The 14,832-nt window shown below is 42.8% G+C and overlaps 1 protein-coding gene across 1 annotated transcript; it reads left to right on the top strand.

Moving 5' to 3' along the window:
- On the top strand, positions 1 to 14,206 carry LOC104074750 (probable glutamate receptor). Its single transcript, XM_009574996.1, has 11 exons — positions 1 to 73; positions 2,258 to 2,365; positions 5,420 to 5,451; positions 7,890 to 7,949; positions 8,749 to 8,928; positions 9,739 to 9,965; positions 10,821 to 10,918; positions 11,440 to 11,657; positions 12,226 to 12,451; positions 13,074 to 13,321; positions 13,890 to 14,206. Exons 2-11 carry the CDS (start codon positions 2,293 to 2,295, stop codon positions 13,989 to 13,991), a joined length of 1,464 nt encoding a protein of 487 aa, XP_009573291.1. The 5' UTR covers positions 1 to 73; positions 2,258 to 2,292; the 3' UTR covers positions 13,992 to 14,206.
- The last annotated feature ends 626 nt before the right edge of the window (positions 14,207 to 14,832 follow it).

Here is a 14,832-nt window from a genome sequence, read left to right on the forward strand (position 1 = left end):
TGCCTGTTCATCGAGTTGCTTCTGCTAGTACCCAGTCAGACAAACGGAACTAGGAGAGGCTAAAGGAATTGCTGTAAGTGAGATACTGCCTTCGATCACTGCTGTTCTTGTTCTAGATGACAAGGATCAAAGCCTGTGTGCAACAGGCTGTCTCCTTCCTAGCTGGTGGTTGTCATCTTTTCCACTGCTGTTTTAATACTGATGCCTTCCTTCAGCACTGCGTACAGAAGACTGGTTGAGGAGTAATGTTGTCTTTTTTGTTTACATTTTGAAAGACTGAAAACCTGAGGAGCGAGAGCTGATTCTAGCAGAGTAACTTTTAAAATCCTTAGTTTGTTTTGCTGTAAAGCCAGGATGAGAAAACTTTGTAGTACCTCCTCAGGTAGATGGTGAATGGATATTGCAATGGTTAATTTAAGCATTAATCTAAGGAACTCTTTACACGCTGGGAGGCACTAAACCCCTCTGTCCTCCCGTTATTCTCTAACTGATTCCATTTGTCCTTAAATGACTGTAGTATTAAATTAGAGCTAGGGAAGTTTATTAGCCTTTGCAAAAATTCTTTTTTGCACATATTTACACTCTATTTGTTCTTTTAGACAGTCTGTTAACAACTCTTTCTTTTCAAGGTGATGCAAGCAATATATTACCAGCTCCGATTAGCTTTTTTTTTTGAAGGAGGCCACTTGAAATAAAGATCATTTTATAGTATGTACCAAATTGTAAGAAAAAAGTAGCAGTAATTTACAGGTTAAATCTACCAGGAAAAATGCAGTTCCTCACTCGCTCAGCCTGAAGACTACTGCTACTTTTCCTTTATGTGCTCTGGTGGGTGATTTAGCTGTTCAGTTCATGTGCTGCTCTGGCAACAGCTAACAGTAGCTACCACTTTGTCTATATTCTGCAACTACATTTTAGAAAATGTAGGCTGATCCATAACTCAAGTATTAGTCCTCTCCTTTGATCCTTTAACAAGGATCAAAATATTCCCATTTTGAAGTATTTTTTACAACAACAACAACAACAAAAGACAGCATTTAAATTTAACCCAGAAAGAATCTTCTGTGTAAATTTTATTCACCTCTCTTATTAGGTGAAAAATGTAGAGAAAATGTGTGAGGGAAACTACTGAGCTGTAACGTCAAGAGTTTTCACAGGAGTGCAGATTTGGGGAAAATTTCATAAAAGTTGAGGAGGTAAGGTTAACTGAAGCCAGTGTTTTCTAAGCATCAGTCAGAAGCAAGTAGTACCATATGTAGGATATTTTTGCCTACATAGTGTCCTAAATGGTAAGTTTTCTTGGGCATTTTTAATACAGTTTTTATAGTTTCTGGGGTAATGGTGTCCTGAACCTTGTTTGACACTATGACAACAAATATAATCAAAAATATTGCAGCAGCTTGAGACTTAATATAACCTGGCATTGATTGTTTTTCACAGTTCTGTTGCTGTTTTACAATGACAAATGTACAGTTCTTTCATGCAGAAATTTTGTTGCAGAGTTTGAAATGAAAAAAGTTAATAAAATATGCTGGTTTATCACCCTCCTCCCCCCTACCCCTTTTGCCTTGTTCAGTTAAGAGTAGGAGGTTGAGACAAAAGAGAGCTTCAGAAACAATTTCTCATGTCTTTTGACGCAGGGTGAAACAGCTCTGTTTCAGATCATTTTGGTGCAAATGAAATAAACACCTTTGTTTTCAGCAACCCAAATGGAAAGTGAAATTAAGGTTTTGCCTTTAAGCCCCCCAGATGAGAACCTCCTGGAGGGGGTTGTTTTATTAGTGCCTCAACAGGCTACTAAAATTTCTTTAACAGCACCTTCCCATTTCTCAGAGCCTAAGGGCCTAGTACTGGGGAGCAGACGACTGCAGTTGCTTCCTTCCCTTTCCCTGCGAAGCCTGGCAGCGTGCCTCTTCAGCCCCTCGTTACTGCACAGACCGACGGCTGCCGCTCTCCAGAGCCTGCACGATGGCTGCGGCACGCCTCTCCTCTGTGGAGAGCTGGCTGGAAGAGAAGCGCTGCAACGACCAGCGGATAAACCCACTTTGTAGGTTTGTGCAGTGAAGTGTGCACCAGGATCTTTTCTTTAGTATTTGTTATGGCTGGTCTCAAAAGTGGCGGTGTTTTCACCTGGAGACCTTTGTTTGAATTGGGACTCTTCAGAATGAGGTACAGAAAATCCAGGGCATGCTGATTCTAATCCAGCGATGAGGAATTGTAAAACCAGCTTTAATTACTTGCCTTTCATCTCTAGCAGGAAGTTTCCTTTAGACAGTAGATATTTCTGCTCCAATGGACAAAGGTCTTCACTTCACGTTCTGTGTGATTACAACCGTGCTGCTCCTGAGAGAATCAAGCCAGACAGGTGAGAAAAATGATCCAAAAATGCTGGCTGCATCCAAATCTGGTTTTGTTCATCTTTAGAGTGTTAATTCTTTCAGTCTTTAACTGCTAGTGCTTACAGAATTTTGTTTTGATCTAAGAACTTGCTTTCAAGTTGGTTATTAAGACATCACCGGGGCCTACCTTGTTGTTACTACTTGTGATTGTGACTTTATCGTGTTATGAGTGCTGTTACTAAGTGTCTTTGCTGCTATAGTTGTAAATCAGATGACAGAGATCAGGGAAGACGAAAAAGCCTAGAATAAGCGTGGTTAGGTGTCCTTGAACACCATTATTGTGGTTAAAGCTGCACTCTTTTGAGTCTATGGTCCCTTGAATTGCAGCAAGATACGCTGATTAACTTGTTCTTCTGTGAGTAATGTTTTCCATCTTACTTCTGTAGCCCCTCTGCTCATGGCGTGTTTTGGGAAGAAGAGGGGATTTAGTGCATTGAAGTTGTCAGCTCTGTGAGTGCCCAGACATTTCCCCTGAAGTTCCTAAGGGACAGTAGTAGGAGCCTGCCAGGGGCTTCTGCACAGCCATCAGCCAGTTGGATCACACGTCGCTCTCAGTGTGAGGAGCTGGGGAGCTTGCTTTTGCAACTGGCAACAAATGCTATTGTTTCGATCTTATTGTGGCCTTTTGGTGTTCTGTGTCTGGAGTCCAGACTCAGGCTAAGGAGTAGCTTGACCTTGCAAAATTACTGGGAGATAAAAATTGGTTCTCTGCTTAGGGGGTTGGGAGAGCAACTTCACTTCCCCTGCTGTCTCTCCTGTCCAGCTCACACACTCATCTCCTATCTACCCAGAGCGGGTAACTGCATAGCAATGGTAGCAGCAGTTCACCTCAGGTTACAGATTCTTCAGCCATTTGCTTCTGTGACAATGGTTAAATTCTCTCATACTGAGAATTCTCTCACCCTGAATGTCCCAGTGTGCTCCAAAACTGTAATCCACCTGACCCATCACGTCTTCTTTTAGTTCGGCTGTCTCTCCTGGAGAGGTGCAAAAGGGGAAATGCTGGCAAGGGATGTAAAGGCAAGGGTACTAGCCTAGAGAGGGAGGATGGGGTAGAAAATTGGGGTGAGGTAGCCAGGTCTTAACAGTGCTACAAGCTTTTTCACATGAAGTTAAGCAGGGAGTCATCTCCCATTAGAAGGCTGGGCATGCTCAGAGTAGAAGGGGTAAGGACAAGGCTGATTTTTGCAACCGCAGTAATTTCCTGCAGCCACCGGTTTTTGGGGAACAAGAGTGGAGGGATGAGCCTCTTTTCTTTGTCTTATGTTTTTGTAGACTCTCACAAAGGATTCTCACAATGAGGACTTGGCTTCTGAGAAGTGTCACTGCAATGAACTTGAGTTAGTGCTGCAACTTGATTACTTATGGTCCTTTCAGGAGTTCTTACAATGGGGCTTTGAACAGCTGCATCCAGTGCCACTGTGGGGGAGCTGAAGCCCTCAGTACAGACTGTTTTCTTCCAAGAAACCCTAGCAGGTCTTCAAAAAGGAGCCTCAAAAAGCTTTTACTGGCTTTAATGAGTTTCTAAAGGGAGACAAGAGAACTCCTTTGTGAAGATTTCCAGCTCCCATGGAGAACTGTAGTGGAGAGGGAAAAAGCAGGTTTTGTTTTACAATAATGTAGAGTTCAGCACAAGGCCAGAAAATGCAAAACCAAAGAATGAATAATACATAATGAATGAATATGTTGTTATATTTAATGAAAAACTCACAGCTTTTGCTTGAAAGAGTGAAAACACCCTAAATTTTTTGTTTTATCTTGAGGGATTTTTGGCTTTTGCACTGTGAATTCTTTGATTCCAAGGAGCAATGCTGTGCACGTTCTAGAAGAAACATCCTGGGCAATTAATGAGTCATATATGGACACAATTGTGGTTTTAATTCAGTATCTCAATCATTGTAGTTTAGCTCTCTTGCAGCTGGGGTGGGATTGAGGTATTCTCCTGAGTGTTATGAAAGGGGAAGCTGTGGATGAAATAATGTAACAGGACTTGTTGAAAGTCACACAGCAGAGCAGAGAGTAGAACCCGGAAGCATGATTAACCTCAATAATAGTACTTTTACGGGTGGATCTTGGTGTTTTTACCAAAGAGGGGCATATCAATACCTCTGTTTTAAAAATGGGAAACTGAGGCGTAGGAGGGAGAAGTAATACAGAAAAGGTCAATAGCAGATTTGACAATTTGGCATTTGGTGTTCACTCCAATGCCAGTCTACAGGGTTGTGCAGGCTCTCATCACACTTAAACTCTTTGTCAATTTTATGTGCTTCCCTTACTCTCTATTCCTTGGTGGGATTCAGAAAACAGGCAACACAAGGCGGGCTTCCTGCTCCCTCTTTCTTTAGCACTGTCACTGTTGGTTCCTGGTTTTGGTCATGGTCCTTTTGGAGATTTTAATTTTCACAGGAATGAAAAGTCAGGGTGCTTATAATTTGAGAGGGGAACAGAGCAGGACATGGTGGAGAAGGGTTTCTACCCCAGTGATTGCAACCCCTTTGGCTGCGTTGACAGTAGGAACCTATCATTAGTAGGGAAAAACCTAGTGTCTTGGAACTTAATGGTGATGAACTTTTGGTTGTTTAGAGGGCTTTTCCTTTGTGGTATAGACAAGGTTTTGCAGGAGTTAGGAGGAAATCTTAGTTGTGTGAAGTAGCAGGAGAGCTGGCTTTTCACCTTGTCAGGGAGGACAATAGGGAAATAAGGCAATGGATTCTGCAGAATCCATTCCTCGATGTGTGAGTGACAGCCATAATCATTAAGTTGCAATTAGAACCTTCTGCAGCCTGAATCTGGCTGTGTCTATTTCTGCTTCTGTTTGTTTCTCACTAATACTGTGCTGGAATGAGGAAACAAACTTGACAAAACTGCTGCAAGTCAACGGCACTGTGAGCTTGTGAGTCAAGGATAATCATCCTGTTTATTTAAATGCAATATGAAATGAGGGCATGAAACTTCACTTTTAAGGAGCTGTAAATATAAGCCTTGCAAGAAGTTGATTTTGTTGTTGTTTTTTTTTTCAGGAGCTACAAGGAATGATGATGCTGTCAGTAAGGTATGTTTAAGTTCATTGGTGCAGAGCTACCAATGAAGGCATATGTGCAGAAGGTCTTACATTTTAAATCCAGAAATAGATGTAGTCATAATGTGCAATGCTTTTAATCTGTGAAGAGTTATTATTTTCAGTATACTTTTCATGGCTAGTGATGGCCATTTCTAAGTCTGTATGTATGTCTGTGCTTTTTTTAACTCAATCTTTTGTCCAGAATTCAAAATTCAGTCATACCCCAGGGAAGAATCTGCCTATAGCCCTGTCCTCATGGCTTGTAGAATTTAAACCTCATAATTATTCCATCACTTATGATCGTTATAAACTTCTTAACATCGAAGAAAATTCAGACACATATGAACATGCAGAGATACCTTTATTAGTTCTTAAGGTGTGTGTTTTATTTCCAAAAGTTTGCACTTAACATAAAAAGGGTCTGTGTGGGACGTAATTCCTCAGGCTTTAGAAGAAAGATGGCAAATGTCACTTAAAATCTAACCTGCTAGAACATGTATGTATTCACATAGTGCAGAACAGTATTTGTCCTGAAGACTTTCCAATCAAAAATGATGGGAGTGTTGGTTATGGAAGCATTAGGAAATGAAATCAATTGACCAAATGGCATAGGTAGAGACAGAACTTGTGTCACCTGAATCTCAGCTCATTTCTTGATCTCAAAGTGTGCTGGATGGCTGACATGCCAAAAAGAGAGTTTTTGGGAAAGTCATGGAATTTCCATCAGTTTCAATTGGCATAAACCTCCAACTGTTGATTCCAGCATTGAGAAATAGATGCAAGCAAAAAAAAAAAAAAACCAGAGAAACACATCTCAGCTCCCCTCTTGTCCTCCCCTCTTCCTGGTCTCTGGTCCCCTCATTGCATTTTATGCTCGGTCCCTTTGATGAAGCAACAAGGCAGCACGGGAGATTGCGGTCAGTGTTTTACGGTTCCTACTTGGTTGCTCCTGTGCAGGTTCCTCCACTGACTGCAGCCCCATTACAGTTGTACCTCCTCCTGCGTCTCCTCTCTGCCCCTTCTTGGGGCAGCTCTTGTGCTTCTGCTCTTGCTTGGGACAGCTCTTCTTCTTTGGCTTTTCTCCCACTCTGCTGTCCCTCCTGCTTTCTTACTTCTCCTTTGCCCCTGCCTGGGCAACTCTCCTGATCTGACATTGTCTTTTGTGTCTCTTCCTGCTCTAGCCTTGTCTCTCATCGAGCAGTTACCCCCCTCTTTTAAAGAAGATTTTGCACAGGCACCATAAACTTGTCTGATTCATTCAGTTTTGGTGCACTGTGGGTCTGTTTTGTCCATTCTAAGCCAGCTTGAAATGGCTGTGTCCAGCACTGGGCAGTTTGTGATCTCCTGCAGAGGTCACCCCTGTGGCACCCCTACCCACCCTCCTGCTACCGAAACCCTGCAACTTTTGCCCAATAAAATACTCTTCTGGTGTATTTACAAAAGTTGTAGTATGTTGAGATTTTTTTAAGAACCACTTTGAAACCTTCGATAAGTAGTGGGTGAAGCCAAGTGAGAGGGATAGGCCAGGATTTTTTGGTCTTTTGTTTTATTCACCCTCTTGTTCAGTAGATAAAAATATTTTAAACAGACCTGAAAAGGAATGTGTGGTTTTTGCTTTTATCTAAGAGCAAATTGTAACTTATCTGGCAATAACAACATTGCTTCCAGAACACTCTGCATTAGGTAACTTCTGATCACAGAAAGCTTTTCAAAGACAAAGCTCATCTCTCAAATCCTTCCATTGCAAAGAGAGAACTGAAATAAGATCATTCAACTCCTGGAAGAACAGGAGCTGCTTTTGCAGATGTGTATATATATACATGCTCTCTAGCAACATTATTGTGTAATTTTAGAATCAAGGGATACACTTAAGACCAACAAATCATACAGAATTAGACTACTGGCAAAAGCTTGGATTGTTCTGAAGTGGTACTGATCACAAATCATCTCGAGTTGTGTGACCCTGTAAGATTGGAAGATCTATACTTGAATTCAGCGTTCCGTGCAGAAGTGAATCCATGTTTCCTCTCCTCCTCCTCTCAGGTTTCCTACTGTTCTGTGTCTCCTGGAATTGTTCTCTAATGAGACCTTAATTGGCTGCTGTTTTGTCAGCAACATGAATTGATCTCTTTGGAAGACTGTATGTACTATGTATCTGAAGAATTGTGACAACATTTAAAGTGATTTTTATTCAGACAAAGTATGCTGACAACACACAATAAAGTGAAATGCTTGTGATTTATTAATTACTGTTAGGGAACAGTGGTGGTGAGAGTGCTGCAGCATACAGGGGCAGATTTATAGCTGGTTTAGCACACGCACACACACCCCTGACACCCACCCCAAGTCATAACGTAAGCCCTAGCTAAGTGGGGCCATGTCTGGGACTTTGAAGTCCGATTATTTCTTCTTCATTTTTTGATTTGCAGGGCACCGACTCAAGGGGACCAGAAGCGGGTCTTCCAACTTTGACTGTCACAACAATCCTGGTAAGGCAGTGACACAACACCGATAGTGGCTGGGAGATAGCTGGAATTATACTTTGCCTTTTTTTTCCCACCCATATATTTGCAGGTGCTTTTTTGGGCTGTCTTTGACACTGATATCCCTGTTCATCAGAGGTAGTGTTTTTGGAGTTCTGGCTCAGCGGTGTAGAGGTGCAAGCTGACTGAGTTTGCAATGGGAGGATTCGAGGGCTATCAAAGTCAGCCCACAAAATGGACTGGGCATACACTTCTATAAATGACTGCTCTGTGAAGACAGCCAGGCCTCTTCACTCTGTTGAGGACTACATCAAAGGGTTGTCATGTTACCTATAAGTTGTTTCTGTCCTGCAGTGGAAATATGTAAAGATCACACGTGCAGGGATTAAAAACAGGCTATAAAAAACCCAAAATGCATTACCACATGCAGCAGACAAGCAGGACTATTCAGAAGAAGCTGCAGCAGTAAATTTTCTGATTCTGATGTCAGGTCCTGCACCAGCATGTGACCTTCATCTGATGCTTTGGTGGGCCAAATGAAATGTATTTGGGCTTTTAGGCTGAGAAGAGATGATCGCTTCTGTGGTACATGTGGCTTGCAGAATGCAGCTGTCCTGCTGGAGCTGTAGTCTGCGACTAGTGGTGGCACGACTCCAGTGAATGTCTTTCAAGTTTGGAAATGTCCCCCTGATAATGCGGATAGAGGTCTTTGGGGAGGGTTTGCCAAAGAAATGGTTTAATTCACGGTCAATTGAGCTGCGGACTGTAGGAGCATGTAATTGTGTATTTTTCCCTCAATGTGCAGGAAGATCCTTATGTCATGGTGAGAAGTGCAGAACTGGAGGGATACTGCATTGATTTGCTGAAAGCACTGGCTGCAATGCTTCACTTCAGCTACAAGGTGAAGGTGGTGGGAGATGGGCAGTATGGTGCCATCTCTTCCAGTGGGAACTGGACAGGGATGATTGGCGAGATTTTGAGACAGGTAATTTTCAATTTATATTTTTGACAAATTGCAACTCTAGAAGGAAAGAACAGTGCTAGCAGCTCTTGGACTTCACTTGCAGTTGGTTTTGTCCTGCAAATATGGAAACTAAGGAACAAGGAGACAATGGCCATAGCAGGAAATCATCGTTACAACGAGGCGCTCCTGGTGCAGTGCTTGTCTTGTCTCAGAGGCTACCCAGTGTTTCTTCATAGTCTGAGAGACTGTACAGTCATCTTAGCTCACTAATGAAACAAAGATAACGGCTTTAGGGAAAACTTGCCTTGAACTTAAAACTTACCTTGAACTTAACCAGTAGGTGAAACTTGTCTCTTTCAGAATGGTAATCGCTTAGACTCTTCAAGGAGATGCTTGAATGCACATCTTACCCCATCATGTGCCATTCCCTATGGCTAGCATTCTGTCATCTGTTGGTAACATTTGAATTAAACCTTCTTTGCTCCTCTGAACTCGGTACTGTGTCCAGCTGCCAGTCATGTAGATGCTGCAGCCAGAAAAAGAAAGGAACATGCCTTCTGTTTTTGGTAAACAAAAGCAATGTGGTGTATGGTGCACAGCCTCAGCTTGTGTGTGTGATGCTGTAGTAGGAAACCAGAAGCCCCAGATACCAACCGGCACCCCACTATGAACAATGCAAAATGGAAAACTATCCTATTTCTTGGAGCTCACAGTCTAAGATGATAGCTGTCTATTGACACAGAGGAGTCATTTGCCATGTAGATATCTGCCCACTCAGCCCGGGAAGCAGGTAGGTTGGATGGTTGATTATTTTTTATCTCTATCTTATAGGAAGCAGACATTGCAGTGGCTCCATTGACAGTCACGTCAGTAAGGGAAGAAGTGGTCTCCTTCACCACACCGTTCCTGCAGACTGGGATTGGAATCTTGCTTCGAAAAGACACCGTTTCTCAGGAGATGTCTTTCTTCCACTTCCTGGCTCCTTTCAGTAAGGAGACCTGGACTGGCCTTTTATTTGCTTATGTGCTGACGAGCTTCTGCCTCTTTCTTGTTGCCAGGTATAAATGAATTTGTTTCACAGATTTTGTTCAAATCAACTGCTTTCTCAACTATTAAGAGATCTCCGTTTTAAAGAAAATACCAGGGTGTATTTTGCTTTGAGAAACCTTCTGTACCGGTCCAGAACCAGGGCTAATAAAGCTTAAGTCATGTCAGGTTAAGACAGCATTAAGAGTAGGATCTCCCCACAAAGAGCACCATATCTCTCGATGTGGATTACCTAGGGTTGCTAAAAGGACTGTGTGTTTGTACTTCAGCTGTTCTTTCTCACTTCCGTCAGCATTTGTTTTGAACTGCAACCATGTTCCTACGTGCAGGTCTCTCTCCCGGTGTATCTTATGCACTGTATCCTGCACTGACTTGTGGAAGAGATTCTTTCTGCCACCACTCTACCCGCTTCCCAGGAGATTTAGCTTTCTCCCCCTTTCTTGATTAGGCTGCACTAAGGCTCTCGGCAGCTGCAGTCTTGAACAGAAGCTCTATTGCTGCTTTTCTGGTTTTATGCACAATCTTTATAGGTAAGGATTTGCTCCAAGGAGCAGCCTTCAGCCTGATATTACGGAACAGAGTCAATATTGCCACTCAGGGAGACTAGATTATGCCATAGCTCAGAAAGAAAGTGTCTGGCAAACCTGTGACAGGACCCGCTGAGCCATCACTGTTGCAAACTGCTTAAGGCATTGAGCAGGTGTGCTTTCCTCTGCACTGGTTAAACTGGAACTCAGGTGAAGGAGGAGCTACTATGGAAGGAAAGGGCATTTCCAGGCTATCTGCACTGCTGCAGTCACACTGCAGGATTATTTATATTTTTTTTCCCCCTGAATGTCTGGTTTTATCCTGTCATTTTCCCACAGACTGAGCCCCTGTGAATGGAATGAGCCAAAGAGTGAAGAGAACCACTTTACCTTCTTAAATAGCCTCTGGTTTGGAGCGGGAGCACTTGCCCTGCAAGGTGAGCTGGGAGAACTGCAACAAAGAAGCTCTGGGAGCAGCATGGTTTTTCAAGCTGATTGTATATCCAGCTCTCATCTGTCTGTAACACGGTGTGCTACCCTGTTGAGGGAAAAGACGTTCCAATAGGGACACTTGGCAGCACTAAAACTCCCAGTTTGGAGAGTACTGATTACAGACTTGTTGGAATTGTAGAGATGGCTACCTTCAGTAGAGGAATGCGTATTTTCTGCTGTAACAATTGCTTTAGGGAATGTCAAGCTAACCATCGCACTGGTGCTTTGTAGAGTGGAGTTTTTTATTGTTGTTTTTGGCCACTGATGTTGCTTCAACTCTGCACTGGCATGCAGTTTTGATGCAGTTCAAACCAGCCACAGTAGGTCTTTTCAGATTCGTGCATTAAATAGCTGCAGGGCAAGTTTTGCACTTTGGCCTTTATTTAAAGTCAAGTCTTTAACTCAGGCTCATGGATCTCAAGTTCGTCACCTCCCATACATTTTATCGGCTCCTCTGGTCATGCAGGTGTCACCCCTCGGCCCAAAGCGCTCTCTGTGCGGGTCATCGCTGCCGTCTGGTGGCTGTTCACCATCGCCTTGCTGGCTGCCTACATTGCCAACTTCACCGCTCTGCTGAGCTCTGGCAGCGAGCAGCTCCCAATCCAGACTTTTGAAGATCTTGTGAAGCAAAGAAAGCTTGAATTTGGGACGCTGGATGGCTCCTCTACTTTCTACTTCTTCAAGGTGCAGAGAATCTCATTGTGCACATACACGCATGCCATAGAACTGCTAAGCTGGGGCCAAGTTGTCTAGCTCACGCCTATTGGTCCTTATACCACCCTCATCGCTGCAGACTCTGTCAGTTTTCCTGTAATACTTCAAATAACGTGATTGGTATCTGTTGTTTTGTTCATCTCTTTTTCCACCTTTTCTCAGAGAGAAAAGCATGCAGAGGACTATATAGTGTATTCTCTTTTAAGAAAGCGGTGCTAGTCTTCAGGGGTTATCCTTGTGTACCTTGAACACGAGGACTGACGTAGGTAATTTCTGGGTACATTCACTGGATGCCTGCAAAGGTTGTTTTTGAGGGGGTGTGTGTGGGAAATATTTAACACTTATATCCCTGTAACACTGTGTGTTAGAGAGGAAATCTGCGCTAGCTATGTGCAAGTTTTCAGTACAGAGGGCTTAAAGGGCAATGGTTTAAGTACTGTTATTCTCGAAATTGTTTTGGAATCATTGCACATATATGCAGATTTTTTTTGATGATTGTTTTACACTTAAGTTTGACACTTGGATTTTTGGGCTGCAGAACTCCAAGAATCCTATCCATCAGATGATCTATGAATATATGGACAAGAGACGAGACCACGTTTTAGTCAAAACCTACCAGGAAGCAGTTCAACGTGTGATGGAATCAAACTACGCCTTCATTGGTGAATCGATCTCTCAAGACCTTGCAGCTGCCAGGCACTGCAATTTGATCAGGGCCCCTGAAGTTATCGGAGCCAGAGGATTTGGCATTGCCACTGCCCAGGGTTAGTCATTGTGCACCACTTCTGTCCCACTTCTCCACTTGTATTTCATGGGTCTGAAGTAGCAGATGGACAGAGCAAAAAGCCTGGTGTAGCCAAGTCCTGACACTTGCACACATTTTCTGCATTAACACTAATAATCTAGTATGAACAAACTGGTAGCCCTACTATGCGATGTTTTCATTCTGTAAATGAATTATCACTAGCACTCACTCTTACTTTGAACTGCAAAAAATTCCAACTCTCGGGTGTCATTGGTTCCCGTGGGTTTTTTTGGTTTTGTTTTGGTTTTGCCTCAGTCCCAGTAATGCAGAGCTCCTGATGCAGTTAGCAGGGTAGAGAGTTTGTTCTCTTGTGGACCACCACTGCTTGTATTTCTCAAAGTACCCTCACTCTGTCGTTACTCTGCAAGTACTATCATACCTCTATGGATGGGACGGGAATTGTTGTTATCCAAGAAAAGCACTTGGCTTCGTCTGTTGCATTCTGTTTGCGGAATGACTGTCTGGAAAGCAGCACCCAGCTACCCCTGCTGGGTAGTATAGCAGCGGGTTGCTTAAAAGTGTTATATAGTGGCTGTGATCTCTCCCATGCTCTTCCCTCTCTTTCCTTCTACTGCTGCCAGCATCCCTGTGGACTAAGAAGCTCTCCATTGCTGTCCTCAAACTGCGTGAATCGGGTGATCTTGACTACTTGCGTAACAAGTGGTGGGAGACCAGTTGCCTTCACAAAAGTAGAGACAGATGGAGTCCTCTGCAGCCCCAGGCTCTGGGTGGGCTCTTTCTTACTCTTGCGATTGGCCTTGCATTGGGAGTGATTGCAGCCGTGGTAGAGCTGTCAAATAAGAGCAGACATGCTGCTGGACATGTAAAGGTGGGTGATGGTTATTATCTCCTGTCCTCCTTCCCTGCATCCCTTCTGTTTAGCATGGACAAGCTAGGCACCAGTGCTCCGCTGTGCACAATGCTGGATTCCCATCGTGATCTTGCTTTTTCCAAGGCAAACAATGCAGTGTGGTGAGGGAGGAGGACAGGCTGTGTATTTACTCCTTAAAGCTCTGACAATTCAGAGCTTGGGCTGTGTGATAGTTTTGCAGCCTGAACAGGGTAACAATAATAAAATAACACCCCCATCCCCCCAATATTAAGTAGAAACATTTACTGTAATTCCAAGGCAGCCAGACTGCATTCCAATATGCTGAGTGTGTACAGAGGACAGTAAATCATCAATAACAAGTTTATTCTCAAGTATGGCTATTCTTAAGTCATTTGACAAGCAGGAAAACACATGTAAATGAAACTGCACTAGTATCTGAATGTGCACCTTGATGATCCTGCTCTCCATCCATTCCAACGGATGGGTTGTGCACACTTAAAAGGTGGATTCTGTGATACAGAACAACTCACCCCCTTGTTTCCCCCCCCCCCTTTTTTTTTTTCAGAAATCTTGCTGCTCCGTTTTCACAGAAGAAATGTGCACTCGTCTACGCATAAAAGAAAATACAAGACAAAGCCAGGAGACTTCAGGGAGGGCTAATGCTTAAGAATTTTTTGCTTAAGGAACGGGCATGTATTAGGTTTATACCATATGTATTTCATAGGAACTACATCACTGCAGAAAGATGTTTTTCTGCAAGTCTAGAGTGTTAGTTTTCTAATTACAAACACAGACAGAGAGCACTTCTGGATTGGTGGTGGAGCTGGATACAGAAGAAAATTAAGTGGCTTGGAAGGATTTAAGTTGATAAGGGATAGAGTGCAAATGTTAAAAATAAGGGAGGCTAGCCATCTCAACTTCATTTTACCAAGTTGTTAAGATGGTGGATCCGTATTTAGTTTAAAAGTTTACTATGTAAGTACATGAATGCCTGCAGGTGTAAGTGACTTGGGATAGGTTAATATGAAGCCTCTGCTTACTAATTACAGTATGAGGTACAATCTTGAAACTTAAAGCTCTCATCTGACTGTTCTAATCAAGAACAACTATTTCTTAAACATTTTAGTTATAAATAGACTGTACTCTTCCCCTCTTCCAAGCAGAAGATGCTGGTCACTGTGAAGGTCATTTTTGAATCAGAAATGACAGTACTGTTGGATAAACCCCAAAAATGCAGGACTGACTTAACTGCATTCTTTGCAGTGGCCTAAAACCTGAGAAAGGGAGACCATGCAATTAAGGAACTAAGAAAGACTTAAGAAATGCAAGACATGGACTTGTCCTTTGTCAGTTTTCCATCATAGGATAAGTTTAACTCTTTAGCTACAGAGGATGTTTTTGTCCTAGTTAACCTGATCAGGAAATATTTAGGAAGAAGACTGATAGTTGAAATCCAACAGTACTAGAGCATGAAGTCTGGTAATCAGTCAATTAAAACGAAGTACAAG

This window comes from Fulmarus glacialis, unplaced genomic scaffold (assembly GCF_000690835.1).
Source record: "Fulmarus glacialis isolate BGI_N327 unplaced genomic scaffold, ASM69083v1 scaffold44203, whole genome shotgun sequence".
Classification (NCBI taxonomy): domain Eukaryota; kingdom Metazoa; phylum Chordata; class Aves; order Procellariiformes; family Procellariidae; genus Fulmarus; species Fulmarus glacialis.